The sequence below is a fragment of the Micropterus dolomieu genome, linkage group LG13 (assembly GCF_021292245.1).
Source record: "Micropterus dolomieu isolate WLL.071019.BEF.003 ecotype Adirondacks linkage group LG13, ASM2129224v1, whole genome shotgun sequence".
In the NCBI taxonomy this organism is placed as follows: domain Eukaryota; kingdom Metazoa; phylum Chordata; class Actinopteri; order Centrarchiformes; family Centrarchidae; genus Micropterus; species Micropterus dolomieu.
The window spans coordinates 12,859,830-12,877,918 of NC_060162.1; the positions used below are offsets into that span (position 1 = coordinate 12,859,830).

General features: G+C 39.1%; 1 protein-coding gene across 1 annotated transcript in view; it reads left to right on the forward strand.

Moving 5' to 3' along the window:
• LOC123981501 (astrotactin-2-like) overlaps positions 1-18,089 on the forward strand; it is a 176,596-nt gene that overhangs the window by 146,340 nt on the left and 12,167 nt on the right. Inside the window, exon 18 of the mRNA XM_046066361.1 lies at positions 12,375-12,516. Coding sequence (XP_045922317.1) covers positions 12,375-12,516 — 142 coding nt within the window. The remainder of the gene's footprint in view (positions 1-12,374; positions 12,517-18,089) is intronic.

An 18,089-nucleotide genomic window follows, 5' to 3' on the forward strand; every position in this document is an offset into this window, starting at 1 on the left:
CACGAGCCTCGCCATCAGCAGATTGCAGATTGCAGGCAGGGGGCCAATGGCTTTTTACATTCCCTTTCTCTTTTTGCTTCCTTTCCCATTTTGCCTCTTCGCACACACATTGTTAGTCTTTCTCCCTCTCTCTTCACCTTAGGTCTAGACTGGTTTCATTTTGTGTCTCTCAATCTCTCAAAAACGATGACAATCCCTCGGTGGTTATGTGGATATGGAAACTTAATGTCCATATCTACATAAGGGACACCAAACCTTATGGAAACTGTAACTCACATTAATGGATTTGTACTGGAATTGTAATTAAGACAAGATGGGGATGCTGCACCTCATGGGCCTTCCTTTTCATTCATCATTGTGCGTCATAAGTATACTGATGAGATTTCTGTGCGTTATAAAGCACTGACACAACTTATAGTGGTCTGGGCTTGATCTTTGTTGAATTTGGTGCTTGTTAAAATCGATTTAAAATGCATTTAAGCATTGAATTGGGATTGATTAGTCTCATTTTGCAATTCAGGGCATTGCAGACACTTAAAGTGGTAGAAATAAATACTTACTCATGATGGAATTGCTTTCTGCATTAATAAACAGAAAAGGACCAACAACCCTGCCTAGATTTATTTGGAGCTGTTAAAATGATTGCCTAGACACATTTTGCTGCTTTTGACCACACTACACAAAAAACAGAACTGGTGTCATGGCTTCCCAAAGTCCTTAACAAATATTGTTGTAGCCTGTATTGTCTCTTATATATACCTGTTAAATCGAATGTTTTTTCTATGGAAGAGCGTTCCAGAGGAGAAAGTGAAAAGAGGATAGAGATGTTTAGTTGCTGTCTGTTTGTTTCACATGGCAGGAGTCAGATTTGTACATGTATAATCAAAACCTTCTCATTAGTGCACTCCTGTAGGATGCCAGGGAGAAACTAGGCAGCCCTGACCTATCCTTTTTCTCATGGCCGAACTGACCACGAGAACTCTCCTTTAACCCAAGTTCTATAGATACAGGGAGCTCCACCTGTAGCCATAGAACTACGTTTGCAATGGACAGCCACCCATCCGATTTACGTAAGCTAAGCTATGCCACTTTATACGACAGGGAACATAACAACTCACTCCCAGTTACAAGCCTGACTGTTATCGTACAGAAAAATGACCACAATTCAATGACCACCAATGACCACCACACAAAACCTATACTAGCCAGTATGCTGGGAAAGTTAGCTGGCACAAGAGATTAGCAACAATTGCTCCCCTTACACAAGTCTACTCCACAAAGCCAGCTGAATCCATTACAGCCCACCAGTCTTGTGGTACCGCAGGTGGAGGATGGCACTGCACATCAAATAGCCAATACAGTGCAGCATCACAGTAAGACACAGGCCAACAGTCTGTCAACACCCACATGTCTATTCTTAGTGCTAAGTACAGACCCAGGGGAAGACAGAGCCACAGTAAAAGGAGCTGGGGGAAGTAAAAACAGACCACACACGGGTCATATCAGAATAGTAGACATGGACCCAGAGGGCCATTAGTCTGACGAACTACCACACCTGACCCAATTTCTTGCTATACAGAAAGGGCAGGGGCAAGCCCATAATCAAACAGCACATCATTCTCAGGTTGGCCTTTTTATTGCGGCCAGCCTAAGGCACACCTGTGCAAGATTTTGACAGATTTATGAACAATATTTGCGAGAAATAGGCCTTTTGTGTACATAGAGAAAGTCTTAGATCTTTGAGTTCAGCTCATGATGAATGGGGGCAAAAACAAGTGTTGCGTTTATAATTTTGTTCAGTGTATATTCGATGAGGAAAAAAATAAAGCCTGGTTATTGTTGTTCAGCTATGACCTCATTTGACCCTATGTCTGTAATATCATCAGTCCGCACAGTTGCAGAAATATATTTGTGTTGCATATGTATGTATGATTGACAGGTTAACAGTGATATTAAACATCAAATTTGTCCTAAGGGATGATCACTTAATCAATTTTTGCCATTACATCTGCTGAACACGTTCTACTGTGTTTTTACTCAGATCCATATGTTACATTAGCTTCATAACATGGCATGGATAAAACCTCAATTATTATTAGCTGGAGGGAAGTTGATTAATCTCAGATAACTGTAAGGCTCTGACGTAATACTCTTATTACTCTTGCAAATGAACATGTTATCAAAATGAGAGGTACAGTGATTACTTTGAGAAAGCAACATTGTGTTTGTAGAGTGCATGGATCTGTTATTGCAATTGCCATTGGTTCCAATAAAATGACACATGGTTGCCAATTTTTTGGCAAATTCAGAGGGGTGTCTTGAGATATAGAAGGATCCAACTTTCCTGTTATGCTACATGTACCAAAGTTTCGCTAGCAGCATGGCTATAAGAATGTCAAATGGCAATAATGGTCATTGGTCAGTCTGCCACTTTGGTCCTGACTGAATATATCAACTATTGAAAGCATTGCTGTGCAATCTTTTACATTAAAGGTCCCCAGAAGATGAAGCCATTTGATTTTGGTGATCCTTTGACTTTTCCTATAGCAAACATAAAGTTGGCATTTTAGTGAAATGCCTAGACAACTATGGAACAGATTGCTGTTAAATTTGGTACATTGGCCCTCATTTATGAAAAGTGCGTACACCAAATTTCCAGCGTACACCTGGCGTACACCCAAAACCGCGGTGACTTTGAGATTTATCAATATGGACATTGGCGCGCAGCAAGCTCAAATCCTACGCTAGCTCAGGAGGTGGTGTACATGTATGCAAGTTTTGAGTTAGTGTGGAAATGCGCAGAAAAACAATTCCTAACACCACAAAACGCACTGACAAACTAAAGATATGATATATTATGACCCACTGTAAAAAAACAACATAGTAATTATAAACTTCAGTGTTTATTTTTGTGCAACACGGACTTCAATGTTTAATTTGTGTGACTTTACCAAAGCATTTGATTTGTAGGTATATGTATTCCTTCATTTGTAGTTTATTTGGGGTTGCCTTTATTTCAGTGTATATCCAAACAAAAATAGGCTGTGACACAAATAAAAGTTGCATGTCAAACTAACTATATTATTGCCTAAAAACGGAAAAATGCACGCTGCAGATTCACGGAACCAGCCACAAGTCAGTACCCAAATGCGCATTCAAAATGCCATCTAAGGTTGTTTTGTTTTTTTCGCAGTGTTTTGCTTTTCTCAACATTTTGATGAGAATAATAAAATGTTTCTAAAGCAACACAAGATTGGTTTGTCTATGTTTTTCTTGCTCAGCGTTTGACTAATATCTTGCGTTAAACAAAATGTAAGCATCATCCCTTGATGTTGCAATAGTAGGAATTGTAGCGGCTTCAACGCAAAAACTATAACTGCACTTAAACAGAATGATGGATGACAGTTAGGATAAATCTGTACTCAGGCCTCAGCTATACCCACTGCAGCCTGTGCGCTTTACCTGACGTTTCAGGGTTAGGCCCGGCAGGTGCGCACGGACTGGGTTCAGTAATGAAAGGCTTTCAATGAACAAAAAATAATTCAGACTGACAAAATAATAAAAATTACATTCTTTTTCTTTTAAATAATAATAATAATAAAAAATAATAATAATAACGACATTCTTTTTCTAAATAACAATAAGCGTCATTAATAATAACAATCATAATAGAGAATAATAATAATATTACAAATTGTCATGCAATTATTCATCACTATTGTACACCCAAATACATGTGACGTGATACTGTGACGTGGCATTTATCAAGGGCAGGTATTGCGTACACCTGGATTTCAGAGGTACGCACTGCTTCATAAATCACGCGGTGAGAGGAGTGTAAGCATAATCTTACGCCAACATATACGCCCGTTTCTACGCAAGAAGGCGCCATTGTGCCCAGAGGATGATTGACCAGCAGGTCAGAGTTTTCACCAATCCAGTGAAATATTTACTAGATGGATTTGTATGGAATTGTGTATAGTACAGACTTTCATGGACACTTAATGAGGACTTTGATGATCCCCTGACATTTTCTCTATGGCCACTATGATGCTGACATTTGCTGTTTTGAAATATATGTGGACAAATAACAGATGGATTGCCATGAAATTTGGTGCAAACATTCATGTTCCCATTGAGAAGACTTGGAATATCTTTGGTAACCTTTTAGCTTTTTATCTAGCATCATCATCAGGTTAAAATTGTAGTTTGTCTAATAAGGAACTTTGTTTTATGACCAAATACCTGCAAAACTAATGACATTCCCTATGACATTGTGTTAAGTGCTAATTAGCAAATTTTAGCTTGCTAAGTATAGCCAGAGCTGCTAACGTGGCTATAAACTCGCAGTCTTGTTAAAGTACTGTAATATGCTACTTTTGGGTCACAGAATCAGAGAACAAGTACCAGACTGCTTTGTTCTGTTGTTATGCTGATGATATTCAGTTGAACCTTTTAGTCAAGTGGAACAAGCTATTGTTCTGAGCAATGGTTAGTTAGAATATATACCGAGTAGTTGTTACACAACACTTACATTGTAATGGCAAGAGGACAGCTGAAACTGAGTTTATGTGCACATAAGGGCAATGCAGAATACGCTTTAATACATGATTTTGCATCAAAGTACATGCACATAATTCCATTCCAGTCTATTTTAGCTTCCTCTCTCAAACCATGAAAAACTGTTTTCATGAATAAATGATGTATCTTTCTGCCAGCACAATGCCTCAGCAGGGTTGTCCAAAGGGATGTCCCTCTACCTGATTAGAAAAACTTGGACAATTATGTGCATCTCAACCTGCTTGGAGAAATGTATTTCCCACAGTGCTTTGTTCCTACCTTTAAATACCTGCCTTGGATGACATTAATCCCCACAACTCAATTGCAACCCCCTCCCATAAATAAGTCTTGGGTTTTTTCTTGAATTTCCTGCCATAGGTGGCATTAAGTTCCATGTGACAGTTTGGGTATATCTGTGTAATGTCTACAGAGAAAGAGGAAGTGAGAGAGAGGAAGGTGATGTTGGGCTCAGTGTGGCGAATGAATGGTTGAGTGCCCACAGGAAATATAGAGCTTGTGACTTGTTTGTTCATATAAAGCTTGCATTTTGTTTGTTTAAAAAGGGTCCACTGTGGACTTATAGTAGGTTAAAGGAGAAATGATAAAACAGAAGGAGAAAGAGGATCATTTGAGGACACAGTTGAGCACAAACTGTTCTATATGTTGTCATATCTATGCAGCACTTGTTAATTTGATCTGAGTGAATTTATTACATTATTTAAATTGACAGGAAAATTATAATCCATCAACTACCTCTGTTACGAAATTGAGGGAATTAGTTTGTCGCGCTAACATTTGGCCAAATGTATACATTTTTCAAATTTAATAGTAATAAGTAATTTTAGCTGGTATGATGGCAATAAAATGCTCAAAATGCCTAAAAATAACATGAATTTTATCAAAACCAACTTACAATTTATTATAAAGTATTACTTTAACCTTTGAATATCTACTGTCAAATGATTTTTATCTGTGGAAGTGGACAGGAAAATGAAATAAATCTAACAAAAACAATGACACTTTACCTGTTTAACATCATGCACTGAATTTGTCTGTAATTTGTACATATATTATAGAACAACATTATTGAAAAAGTGGAGTTATTAAAACTACATTACAGCATTCATTCACTATACAGAAATGAAAATACATTTATATATCATCTATACTAAACTGAGCTTGTGCAAGTAAATGAACAGTGCCTTACTACAGTGTTTTTTCTTTTGCCACTTTGCCTCAAATTTCCTCTTCGAGCTGAAACAAAGTCCTAATGTGAGAACCCACTGACCTTGAGGATTTACACGTACACTCTCTCTCTAACTCACTCACACACACACACACACACACACACACACACATACACACACACACCCACACACACACAGCTAATAGCTGTGGCAATTACACTGTGCCTGAATTCAGTAGGGTAATTGATATAATATGTGAGGGATAACAGTATAGCAAGTCTGGTTTTTCACATCAGACGAAATGCCACCATGTGCACACCTGTCTCCACGTCTAGCCACAGAAGGGCAAATAAGGTGAACGTGTGTTCTGCTTGTGAATGGCTGCCTGCATGTACCTGTATATAGTTAAGGTGCATACAATACATTGTAAATTGTATACACGTTAATTCTGTATGTATGTGTTGGTTTATAATCACAATGTTGTGTTTACATTTTTCAACTGTTGCAACTCTTTCACCCCCCACCACCCTCTTGAGTTTTGTTTTGTGTTTTTGGAGAGGGTTTTTCTTGTCTTTCTTAGAGAATTTGGGTGAGCCTGGGTCAGGAACTGTTACTGTTTTTGCCCAGCAAAGCCCTTTGAGACACTGTATATGATATCGGTCTGCACAAATAAACTTGACTTGACTTGTTTGCAACCACATCATAGTTACGAGGCCTGTGTGTGTTTGAAACAGAGTGGTTCTCTCAGTACGCTGTCTGTCAGACCGGCTTGTCATATTCCCATGATTTGCTATCATTTGTTCCCCTCTCTGCTTACTTAAAAGGTCACCTGGCATTTGCCATGAGGTTTTAATCGCCATGTAAGCTGGAGAACACGCAAAATGGCTTTTACCGTAATAGAATTTCGGGGACCTTAATTTTTGCCAGCTGTGTGCTGTTTTGGCTTAGGTATTGACAGAAATGTTGACGGAACAAAGGCCTACCCATGAGGAACCCCTCAGAAGGGTAAAACCATAAATGCTGCTTCTGGGTGGGTTTTGGTATCTTATTCTACAGTTAATGGATTTGATTTCGACTATTATAAACTAATTCTAGATTGGTATGCAAGAAATTAAAAGCTACCACCTTGGAGGCACTAGATGATTGAAGGTCCTCACTAGAAATAAGCAAACCTCCATACATGTGTTCTAATGGCTTGTAAAAACACTTCCAGTTTAGCAGTTGAGTCACACCATCATTCTGCATGTGTGAACACTCCACATTTCGATTCATTACCCCGTGTCATTTCCTCTGCCCAGTCTCCGCTCCCTCAGATGTGTACACACACACACACACACACACACACACACACACACACACACACACACACACACACCACCCCTCTTCTGCACGTCTCCTCTCCTGTGATATTGTACTAACTCTCTCAAACAGAAGGGTGCAAGCAGGAGGGTCAAGGTGTTACTAAGGGGAGTAAGTTAAAGTAAAACCGGGCAAGGCAGTGAGTAATAAATTATTAACACTGGGAAACAAGGGGGAAAGTATTTATTAAGAAGTCCATTGTGTTGTAGGAGATTGTCTTCGTGTCAGTTTGTGAGAACATGTGCTGCTGATTCATAAACTGTTGTTATAGAGCAAGTGTTGCTGGAATTTCCTCTCTCTCGACTTTGAGTCAAGCAGCGGCTTGATTAGGAGAGATATAGAGCGAGACCACTGCCATATGTAGTAGTTTTAGTTTAGTTCAAATCGTTGTGAGTATGAATTTGGACTTGTGTTCAAGGTTCTGAAGTAATAAGATCAGACACAAAAATCTGTCTTTCAGTTTGATCACTTCTTCTTGACAAAAAAAACGAATCCTCGTAAATAATGTTGCTTTGCTTGGCAATGGCAGTGAACAGTATTTCTAGATCCATTTCACCACTGTCAAGGTGCCAGGACTGCCTGTCAGTGTTCTTATGTAGGATCAGTTTGCAACTTCAGGTGTTTTCACCTTGTCTCTTAAATCAGTACAGAGAAAAGGCAAGGTCATTGATTTAACTATTTATTTGCCCTCTGTTGGAATTACAGAAACTTACGCTGCATTCACTGCTCTTATTTTCTTGTATGTTATGCAAATTAGCATTTTTGTTTTAGAGTGATATATATATATATATATATATTGATAACAACTGTCCTGTTTTCTGAGAATGTTTCAGTATTTCATTTTCATTAATTACAATTGTTTGCTTCTTGCAAACTGACTTTTACATATAGGGTAGGCCAATATCACCCTGGTACTGTGTGTATATGATGGTACACTGTGTACCCCTACTGAGCCTTCCTACTGCCTTATATTTATCTAATTGCATAACAGTTTATAGCTTACAGATGGCTCTGTTTAAAGAGGGTTTGACCCATGGAATGTGTGGGTAGAGTTTTCTAGGTAAGAGTATATGATTGTTAAAAGAACCAAAACACACACTGTGTTCTCCTGCTGAGTCCTTAAATTGATAATTATACAGTAAGCCTCTCAAGAGCCACCGAAGACCAGACCAAAGACATTTGTCTTTTGTTTAGTCTTCCAGATAGATCAAAGTTACTGAAGCACTTCCTCGTGCTGTAAGTGACATAAGTGGTCTATTCACACTGTACGTGTAATGTCCAATTATGGCACATTGCCTCGTGTCACCGAGCTAAGCTAAACTCATGCTGGTCCTCTCTATTTAACTGTTCAAGAACAGTGTTACAAATTAGCTACAGTAGAAACACTATCATCAACACATTCTTAATTGCATATCCAGTGTTTTGTATCCCTTTATAAATCAAAAGATAATTATACATTTATGGCAAGATGCTTATGAACTTGTGATTTTATTATATCTTTTGACCACTAGGGGATATTTTAGAAAGATGTGAATAAATACTTAGTTAAAGAATTCTTTGGGGGGAGTTTTCCCTTATCCAAATCAAGGGTCTAAGGCTGTACATGCATGCTGTACAGATTGTAAAGCCCCTTGAGGCAAAATTGCGATTTGTGATATAAATAAGATTGGTTTACTTATTAAAGTTGTTATTCTCTCCTCTTTGTCACATGCAGGATCACATGTTATGGTTAGGGTTAAATAAATGCAGCATTAGCTAAAAAAAGGAAAACTTAAGTGACAACAGAAAATATCTTTGCTTGAAGATTTTCTGTGGGGCTGTAAAAGAAAAGAAATTATCAATATGTAGCGAGTGCATCAAAGATAACAAAAAATTTAGTCACTGGTGAGCACACTCTGTGCTGCATGAGCATTAGATTGTGTGTCTGCCATTTGATTTTTGCAAGTCATGATTATGTTATAATCAAAAACATCCACTCACCCCTAGTAAATCACTTAGTGGTTGCCCCTGAACTGTACCGTAGTCTGGCATCAGCTCCTTGATTTATTTTGATTGTCAAAACATACATTGACAACATCATTCCTCTCTATGACCACATCCAAAATCATAAAACATCAGAACACTCACTGTTTTTTCTGTCCTCTTTCATTGTTTGTCTCTTTCTCTCTTGACTTTTTTTCCTCGTTTACTCCACTTGTGTCCATGCTGTATTTTGGAGCTATCTCTTTCTACTTTTATCCTTTTGTGAAGTAGCAGAAATCTGGCATTCAATTGGCATTCCTCTCGTAGTTGCTTGCAATAAAAGTTGGGGAATAGACTTGAAAGGCATGATAAAAGTGGGGCGAATCAGGTCAACAGTCACTCTTAAATAGATCATTACCTGCAAAAGATTAAGTGCCTGCTAGGGATAATTTATTGTTCAACCAAATTTTGCTGAAGTAAATTAAGAGCAAGAAAGTTAAGAGAACCGAACACATCTGCATAGGTTTTCAGAAATGAAATGAAATAAGTTATCAGGGCAGTGAACATAGCATAAAAGGTTGGTTCACAATTATGAATCAGTACAGCTGACACTAACTAAAAAAGTAGAGCTAATTAAAAACACTAAGCCATGCACAGTACCCACTGTAACTTATAAGCTACTGATATCATTAATTTTATCATACTGGAATAGTTTTCCATTTAGTGTAGTCGTATTGAGTGTGATTGAGATGATTGTGCCCTCAATGCTAGTAAAGAGCAAAAGAAATGCCGTTATCCATCAAACCTCCTGAGGAAAACCCTTCGTAAAGCCTTGCATTATAGTCAATAGAGAAACTTACCTTGGCAGCAAACTTTCCAGACAAGTGAACATTGATGTGAAAGTTAACAGCAGAATAGCTGCGTACAAATGTCACAGAATCACAGAAGCATTACCCTTACCACAAAGCTAATGGTGTATCAGGTGATTGTACTCTCCATGCTGTACACTGTACGCATGCCAGGCTTGGACCACCTACATTTTTGTACAATTCAAGCCCATGAGGATCAAATGGCAAAATAAGATTTGTGATACTGAAGTCAGTTGAGTATCCATGCCATGCCTGGAAACACGTAGAACATGTTTCTCCGCAAACTTATGGAAAAGGTGCAGATGGCTATTTTGTGCTGCAGTTTAAATATGAATATACAAAGCCCAGGACGCTGACACTGTAGACTGGGTTTCACCTCATGAATTTATATGTGTGCTGAAGTTTAGGCTACTAGAACATTTTTCTTAAGGTTAAGCTAAGATTGTGGTTTTGGATAAATATTGAAAAAGTAAACCTGTCCTGTCTTGTGCTTTGAGTCAACAATTACTTTTTCAATATTTAACCAATACCACAATCTTACCCTAATCTTAATTCTGCTTTAATTAAGTGCTTTGAGTTAACTAAACATAACCATGACAACCTGAATCATGTTTCAGTTGTTACAAGCTCAAATTATAAGACAAACAAATGAAACATGTTATTAAATGTTTGTGTATGAACATTTGCAACTTTGCAGATAAGGTCATTAAAAATGTTGCAAGATTTCATAGTGTATATATGTAATTTCTAGGAGAGAGGGTTGTATATATTATCCACAATATATGCAATCATGTATTAGTCAGTTGCAAACCTTGCAAATCTTTATTATCACTCCTGTTAATGGCTAACACAAAGCAGATGGCACCACTGAAAGACAGACTTATTTAAATTAATTACAACTAATGCCAGAAAGAACAAAGTAAATATTTAGAGGGCAACCTAATGAAGTGCAGATCTGTTCCATAAATAATAACACAGAAAAACCGCAATAATGGAAAGTGTTCAAATCCCAGTGCGGACTTGGAAGACTGCAACTTTAAGTTGGTTTAAGATGGAGTTTGTTGCCATGTTATAAAATATGATTGATCTCATTTGTACTGAAAATGGTCATTATGTAAATCGTCTGGATTCTTAATTTTGACAAACCAAGATAATCTGTCTGTTTTATAAATACTTTTCACTTACTATCCAAATACTATCAAAACACATATAAACACTGTGTTCTGGTGGTCTTGAGGTTTGAGAAAGTTGAAAATGTAAGTATTAAAGTTTGTGATGATGTAAGTTGTTTATAGTAAACTGTAACAAATGGGAATTCCAGCTTGAAATGTATAGCACAAACATACTCCATCAACATCCACAGTAGATTGGTCCAACATTAAAATGGCAAATTTAGACATACTGAAATTGATATTTACAACTTCTTTTGCAGCCCTAAGCAGGTTTTAACAACAGAATAAATGAATCCAGTTTGAGATTCATGTTTTAAAAGGTAAAACCTTCAAAAGAGCAACCCTGCAACAGGGCTGGAATGTGTTTGGGGGGAAACCTTCTATACACAGAGCTCTTTCTGTGGAAAGGTCAAATCATTCATTCGTGCAGTTCTTTTTCCTCTCTTCTGCAACCTTTTCTTACCATCCCCTTGTGCCCTACCAGCCAGACTTACTCCCTGTGTTTATAAGTTGGCCCATGTATCATAAGCTAAAACTAAGCTGCCCTTTACCTCATGTAGAAATAGTTGGAAATCCAACCGTTTGAGAGCTTTTAAACTATTTTGACAGCTCCCTTTTTTCCATCACCCCCATGAGCACTGGAAACTGGCGTCGTGTATGTGTGCGTCGCTCGCCTTTCCCGTAAGCTGACATGAAAGATATTTCACAACTTGTGAAGTAGTGTTTTGTGAGACGCCGGGGTGCTCAGTGAGATATCATTGTAACAGTACCATGTGCCCATAAAGGAAAGAAATCCTGTTTTCTTACAGTTGTATAGTGTAATGTGTATGGAATGCTGCCAGAAAAAGTTATATTTCATTTAGTCTTGGTGCTGGCGAAATGGCTTCCACTGGACAGGGCAGAGGTGAAACACAACTCAAAATGGCATAACCATTGATAAGGAAAGAGCTGTTTTCCTAAATGTAGAAATTCATTCATGACTAAGTTCATGTTGGGCACCATTGTTTTTTCTGTGTTGAATCATTTGGTGGAACCAAAACATTTGGGATTGTTTTGTTTAACTGAGAAAAATATATGAAAGATAATACTGAAAGATACATTTGCTTTTTTTTTTTTTTCATTCTTTTTTGTATGGTAAATGTGATGGTAAAACAGTACAAATAACATTTCCAAAGTAAACTTTTTGTAAAAGTTTTTTTTTTTTTTGTTTCTCTATGCATTTCATCCTTCCTTCCTTCTTTCCTTCAATTTCATCTCTCCACCAGGTGAGGTTCTGAGCTTGATGGATGATCTCTTCTCTGGTTTGGGTTCATCCTGTGTTGTTGCCGGGAGGAGGAGTGGAGACCATCCGCACTATATGCTATATTCAGTGGTCTTCAAGTGCCTGGAACCTGACAGTCTCTACAAGTAAGTCTGCTGAGGGCCTTAACTGCATTCTTTAAGACAAAACAACTGATATATTGTGGCTGTTTATTTCTTCACCACATGAATAAACATGAGTCATAAATTGTGTTGTTTTGTAGTTAATGTAGAAACAGTTTCAGGGTTCCTGCTAAGGTCTGTTAAGTATGGAAAGTCCCTAATTATTTCCAGATCTCCACGGCTATAAATATACATAGACAATTTACATTAAACTTATGGGAAAATATATTTCCAAATGTGTGTGTTAATGAAGCTAAATAAAATATATTTGAAGCTGGAAGAAAATTACTGTTTGATCATGGAGGGGGGGTTTGTGTGCGCCTGTGACCTTGCGAGCCGTGTTGTGGAGCTCCTAGTAGGGTCTTACAAGGCACATTGGTCTCAGGTGAGGTGAGAGCTAGACTAAAACTAGCATAATAATCAGTATCTTCAAAAATGTCTTCCCCCAGAATATGGAAACTGTATCCAGAACAACTTTCAGGCAAATGCATGGTAGCTAGACCTGTTGTCATGGGGTCTAATCTGAAGAAGAAGGAGCATGGGTCAACACCTTTAATGTTACATGTAGGGTTCTGGTGCATTGCCAGCCTGACAGGGGTCTAGATGTGCTGAACCCTGTTTACAGAATTTGGATCTTTGGATGTGGAATGTCACCTTTCTGGTGCAGAAGGTGCAAAGCGAGTGCTGGAGGTAGTCTAGTAGTCAATTGATGCTGTATATTTTGGCTTGCGTCTATGCACAGAAGTAGAATAAAATTCCTGGATATGGGTTGGACTTTTCCAGTATCCATAACCAACTTTGTAGGCGAGTCAAAGCCTACATTTTGCCTACAAGTCAGCTGCTCGTGGGTGTGGCCAAAAGGTCATCGTGGCGACAAGATCCTGTTGGTGGACACTTGCTGTGAAGCCAAAGGAGGAGATTAACAGACTTGGTTTGCCCAGGGAACTCTTTAGTCAGTGGTCAGGTTTTAGGAAGCCTGGAGTACTGCACCTTCTGTGGTCTGGGAAGCAAATGTGTGGAGGGAGTTTGGCGAGCACCTGGAGAGGGACTTTTGTTTGGCTTCATAGAGGTTATGGCAAACTATGACACAATTCAGGAAGTGGAGGCATGGCCAAACCAAGGCTGTTTTTAGCAGAGGAGAACTGCTGACCTTGATTTTGAGGAACCCCTGAACCTGATTAACACCACTGCTGTGGAGTAAGTGGAGTTGGAGAATTCAGAGGAAGTTTCCCCCATGTTTTTGGTGGAGGTAGACAAAAATTGCCAGAGGCAGTTGAGATTTTCCCAGATATTCTAAAGGCTCTAGATATGTTTTGGCAGTCTTGGTTGATCTTATCAGTGTCACATGGAGGTCAGGGAACATGCCTGTGAACTGGCAGAAGAGGATGGTGGTTCCTATTTATGATTTTAAAAAGGGGGGGACTGGAGGGTGTACTCCATTTATCAGGGTATTACACTATCAGATGTCAGCCAAGCAGCAAGTTATTTGTTTTTGATTCAAATCAGGATCAAAGACTGGTTCCAGAATTTTTCTTTCATTGCATGGCAGGGCATTTTGAAAAATTTTAGCTATTTCTAAAACAACAATATTACTAAAACTAGAAAGTAATCAGAGAGCACATTACTTCACCAAGGCTGCCCAGTTCTGTCCCAACTCACCTATAGTATTCTGTGACATTGTTATTGGTCTCAGTTCGCAATTCAGTGCAACCCAATTGACTTTTTAGACCACATTGTTATTCAGTGTTTCCATTACCATATATAGACTTTTAATTAAACATTATGGTGTGGCCATGTTTGCGTCTTTCCTAAACAACAGTGACTGGGCAAATATCAGCAATAACACATTCTCCCCTGAGTGTCTACATTTCCCACTGCAAATGTTATTTTGTTTCAGGGGGTGAATTTTGTTAACTACTCCTTAACAACAGCTGGGTTGAGTTAACCAGTGAAGCATACTTAGTCTTAACGTGGTGGATGCTTCCGTTCTTTTATGTTCTCTTTGGTCAGAGGAGAACATGGTTTTAGTGAATACAGAAGGATCCCTGTTAAGAGGACGTATTTGTTTAACTCAAAGCGCAAACTGACCACGCTGTGTAGATTTTGGGGGGCATTTAGCTAGCAGACCGATTTTGTCTGAGATCATTAAATGTGTGCATAGCCATCACCCGAACACATCATGCATTTAGAGCAGTTAAGTCAAACTGTGACAGTGTGAGAAATGGGCAGCCAAGTCTATCTGCTGTAGCTAATTGTGGATTTGTTAGTGAGTGGGATTACCCCATGCATCATTAGAGTTGGTCATATATGAATAACATGTCATGTCCTACAAACATTGGTAAATTAACCGCATGGTGGGGTGGGGCTGTACTTGCACTTGTACTTGTACTACATAACATTAAAACCTGTTTCTAATATTTTGTTCACCTCATTTATATACACGGAGGAACAACAAAAACCACAACACCACAAACTCCTTCTTCCAAAATGACCATAGAGCCGATTCAACATGTGTTACGTCCCAAGGTCTAGGGGTGTCCTGGATGTAACATAAATGTGTGGCCTCCCACTCTTCCCATTCCCAAACAAGGCCAGCACACAACAAATACAATTTAGCAGTTTTTATTATACATCGGAGATGAGCAGTGCCCAAAACAACAACCAAAACACTAAGAAAACCTAAATCTTTCCTAAACCCAAAAGGTAAAGAAAAGACAAAGCTCTAAAACTAGGCTTCTAAGTCCAAAAACAGGAGAAAACGGTGCAAACAAAAAAAAGGGCTTCTCACTCCTACTCACTGCTAGTAGCTGACACAATATAGCTACGACAAAGGAAATTGCTTCATAGCAACAAAAATGGCAAAGCCAACAAAACCAGGTTGTCATAAGACAATCAGAAGGACTACGATAAACTACTTACAATCTAAGTGGAATATAGTCACAACCGTTCACTATGTACAATAAACACAGACATAACACACAGTCCTCAGGCAGGTTGGGAATGGCAGAGAGAGGGGGAGAGTTCCCGTCAGTAGGGCTTAAGATGGCTGCTGTCATCCAGGTGCCCAATCAGGAGGCTCCAATCAGCTCAACCGGACCAATCCAGTGTGTCCACCTGTTCTCCAGTACCTGCATACACTCACACACTCTAATGGAGGAGAACAGCTGACAGTGCCAGGAGAGATAAACAAACAACAAAATATGACCCCAGGGTCATAACACATGTCTCTGATAGTGTCCACAATAAGTAGGAAATGTATTTTAATTAATTACTGGATATTTGAGACTCAAAAGATCTTTGTCTTCAAATTGAAGCAGAGAATATCTTTATTTTATTTTTTTTTCCTTTTTTTCCGCACTGGATATTGCTGTGTTGTGCATTTCCTATGATCACTATTTCATTTTCATTTAACAAAGTTGCAAGAGCAGCAATAATGGGCGAATCAGACAGGACACAGATGTTGTTATGGCTATCAGCGGAATCATGAAACACACTGTCTTCTCAGGTTTTGTTAAGTCCCTTACGTATATAATGTTCTTGCTATTTGGTGGCCTTGGTTTGTTTTGGGAACCTCAGCATTGCCCTTCTAAAAGAAGCAGCCAGGATTTAAAGCTATGCAAAACCTGATCGAGAGTCATGTTTTTCCAGGTGTACTGTCAAAGTTACAAAAAACAAATAACTTGAAAGCTGTTTAATCTGGCTTTTCTAATGTGAGTCCAAAAGTCAGACGGCTCTCCCATTAATGGCAAATCAAGAAGATCAAGTAAAACAAAACAAATTCACATGGCTCTAAACACACTTAGTTATGAGACACACCAGCAGAGGAAATAGAAAAATCATACCCCGATAATGAGCCAGAGGAGCTTTAAGAACCTGAGATGAAAATACAACAGAGCACCTTCTCCACATTTAACCTAACAAGTGACCTAAAGTTTATTTAGTTGTGTCAAGGCAAGGATACAGTTGAGAGAAGCAAGCTACATTACATGGATAACAAGGCCTTTATATTGCTGTTTGTGTGGGTGTATATGTATTTACAGTGGGTACGGAAAGTATTCAGACCCCTTTAAATTTTTCACTCTTTGTTTCATTGCAGCCATTTTCCAAAAATCAAAAAAGTTCATTTTATTTCTCAGTAATGTACACTCAGCACCCCATCTTGACAGAAAAAAACAGAAATGTAGAAATTTTTGCAAATTTATTAAAAAAGAAAAACTGAAATATCACATGGTCATAAGTATTCAGACCCTTTGCCGTGACACTCATATTTAACTCAGGTGCTGTCTATTTCTTCTGATCATCCTTGAGATGGTTCTACACCTTCATTTGAGTCCAGCTGTGTTTGATTATACTGATTGGACTTGATTAGGAAAGCCACACACCTGTCTTTATAAGACCTTACAGCTCACAGTGCATGTCAGAGCAAATGAGTGAATCATGAGGTCAAATTTTAGCAAATTTATTAAAAAAGAAAAACTGAAATATCACATGGTGATAAGTATTCAGACCCTTTGCTCAGTATTTAGTAGAAGCACCCTTTTGATCTAATACAGCCATGAGTCGTTTTGGGAAAGATGCAACAAGTTTTTCACATCTGGATTTGGGTATCCTCTGCCATTCCTCCTTGCAGATCCTCTCCAGTTCTGTCAGGTTGGATGGTAAACGTTGGTGGACAGCCATTTTCAGGTCTCTCCAGAGATGCTCAATTGGGTTTAAGTCAGGGCTCTGGCTGGGCCATTCAAGAACAGCCACGGAGTTGTTGTGAAGCCACTCCTTCGTTATTTTAGCGGCGTGCTTAGGGTCATTGTCTTGTTGGAAGGTAAACCTTCGGCCCAGTCTGAGGTCCAGAGCACTCTGGAAAAGGTTTTCGTCCAGGATATCCCTGTACTTGGCCGCTGTATCTTTCCCTCGATTGCAACCAGTCGTCCTGTCCCTGCAGCTGAAAAACTGATGCTGCCACCACCATGCTTCACTGTTGAGACTGTATTGGACAGGTGATGAGCAGTGCCTGGTTTTCTCCACACATACAGCTTAGAATTAAGGCCAAAAAGTTCTATCTTGGTCTCATCAGACCAGAGGATCTTATTTATCACCATCTTGGAGTCCTTCAGGTGTTTTTTAGCAAACTCCATGCGGGCTTTCATGTGTCTTGCACTGAGGAGAGGCTTCCGTCGGGCCACTCTGCCATAAAGCCCCGACTGGTGGATTGCTGCAGTGATGGTTGACTTACTACAACTTTCTCCCATCTCCCGACTGCATCTCTGGAGCTCAGCCACAGTGACCTTTGGGTTCTTCTTTACCTCTCTCACCAAGGCTCTTCTCCCCCGACAGCTCAGTTTGGCCGGACGGCCAGCTCTAGGAAGGGTTCTGGTCGTCCCAAACATCTTCCATTTGAGGATTATGGAGGCCACTGTGCTCTTAGGAACCTTAAATGCAGCAGAAAGTTTTTTGTAACCTTGGCCAGATCTGTGCCTTGCCACAATTCTGTCTCTGAGCTCTTCAGGCAGTTCCTTTGACCTCATGATTCTCATTTGCTCTGACATGCACTGTGAGCTGTA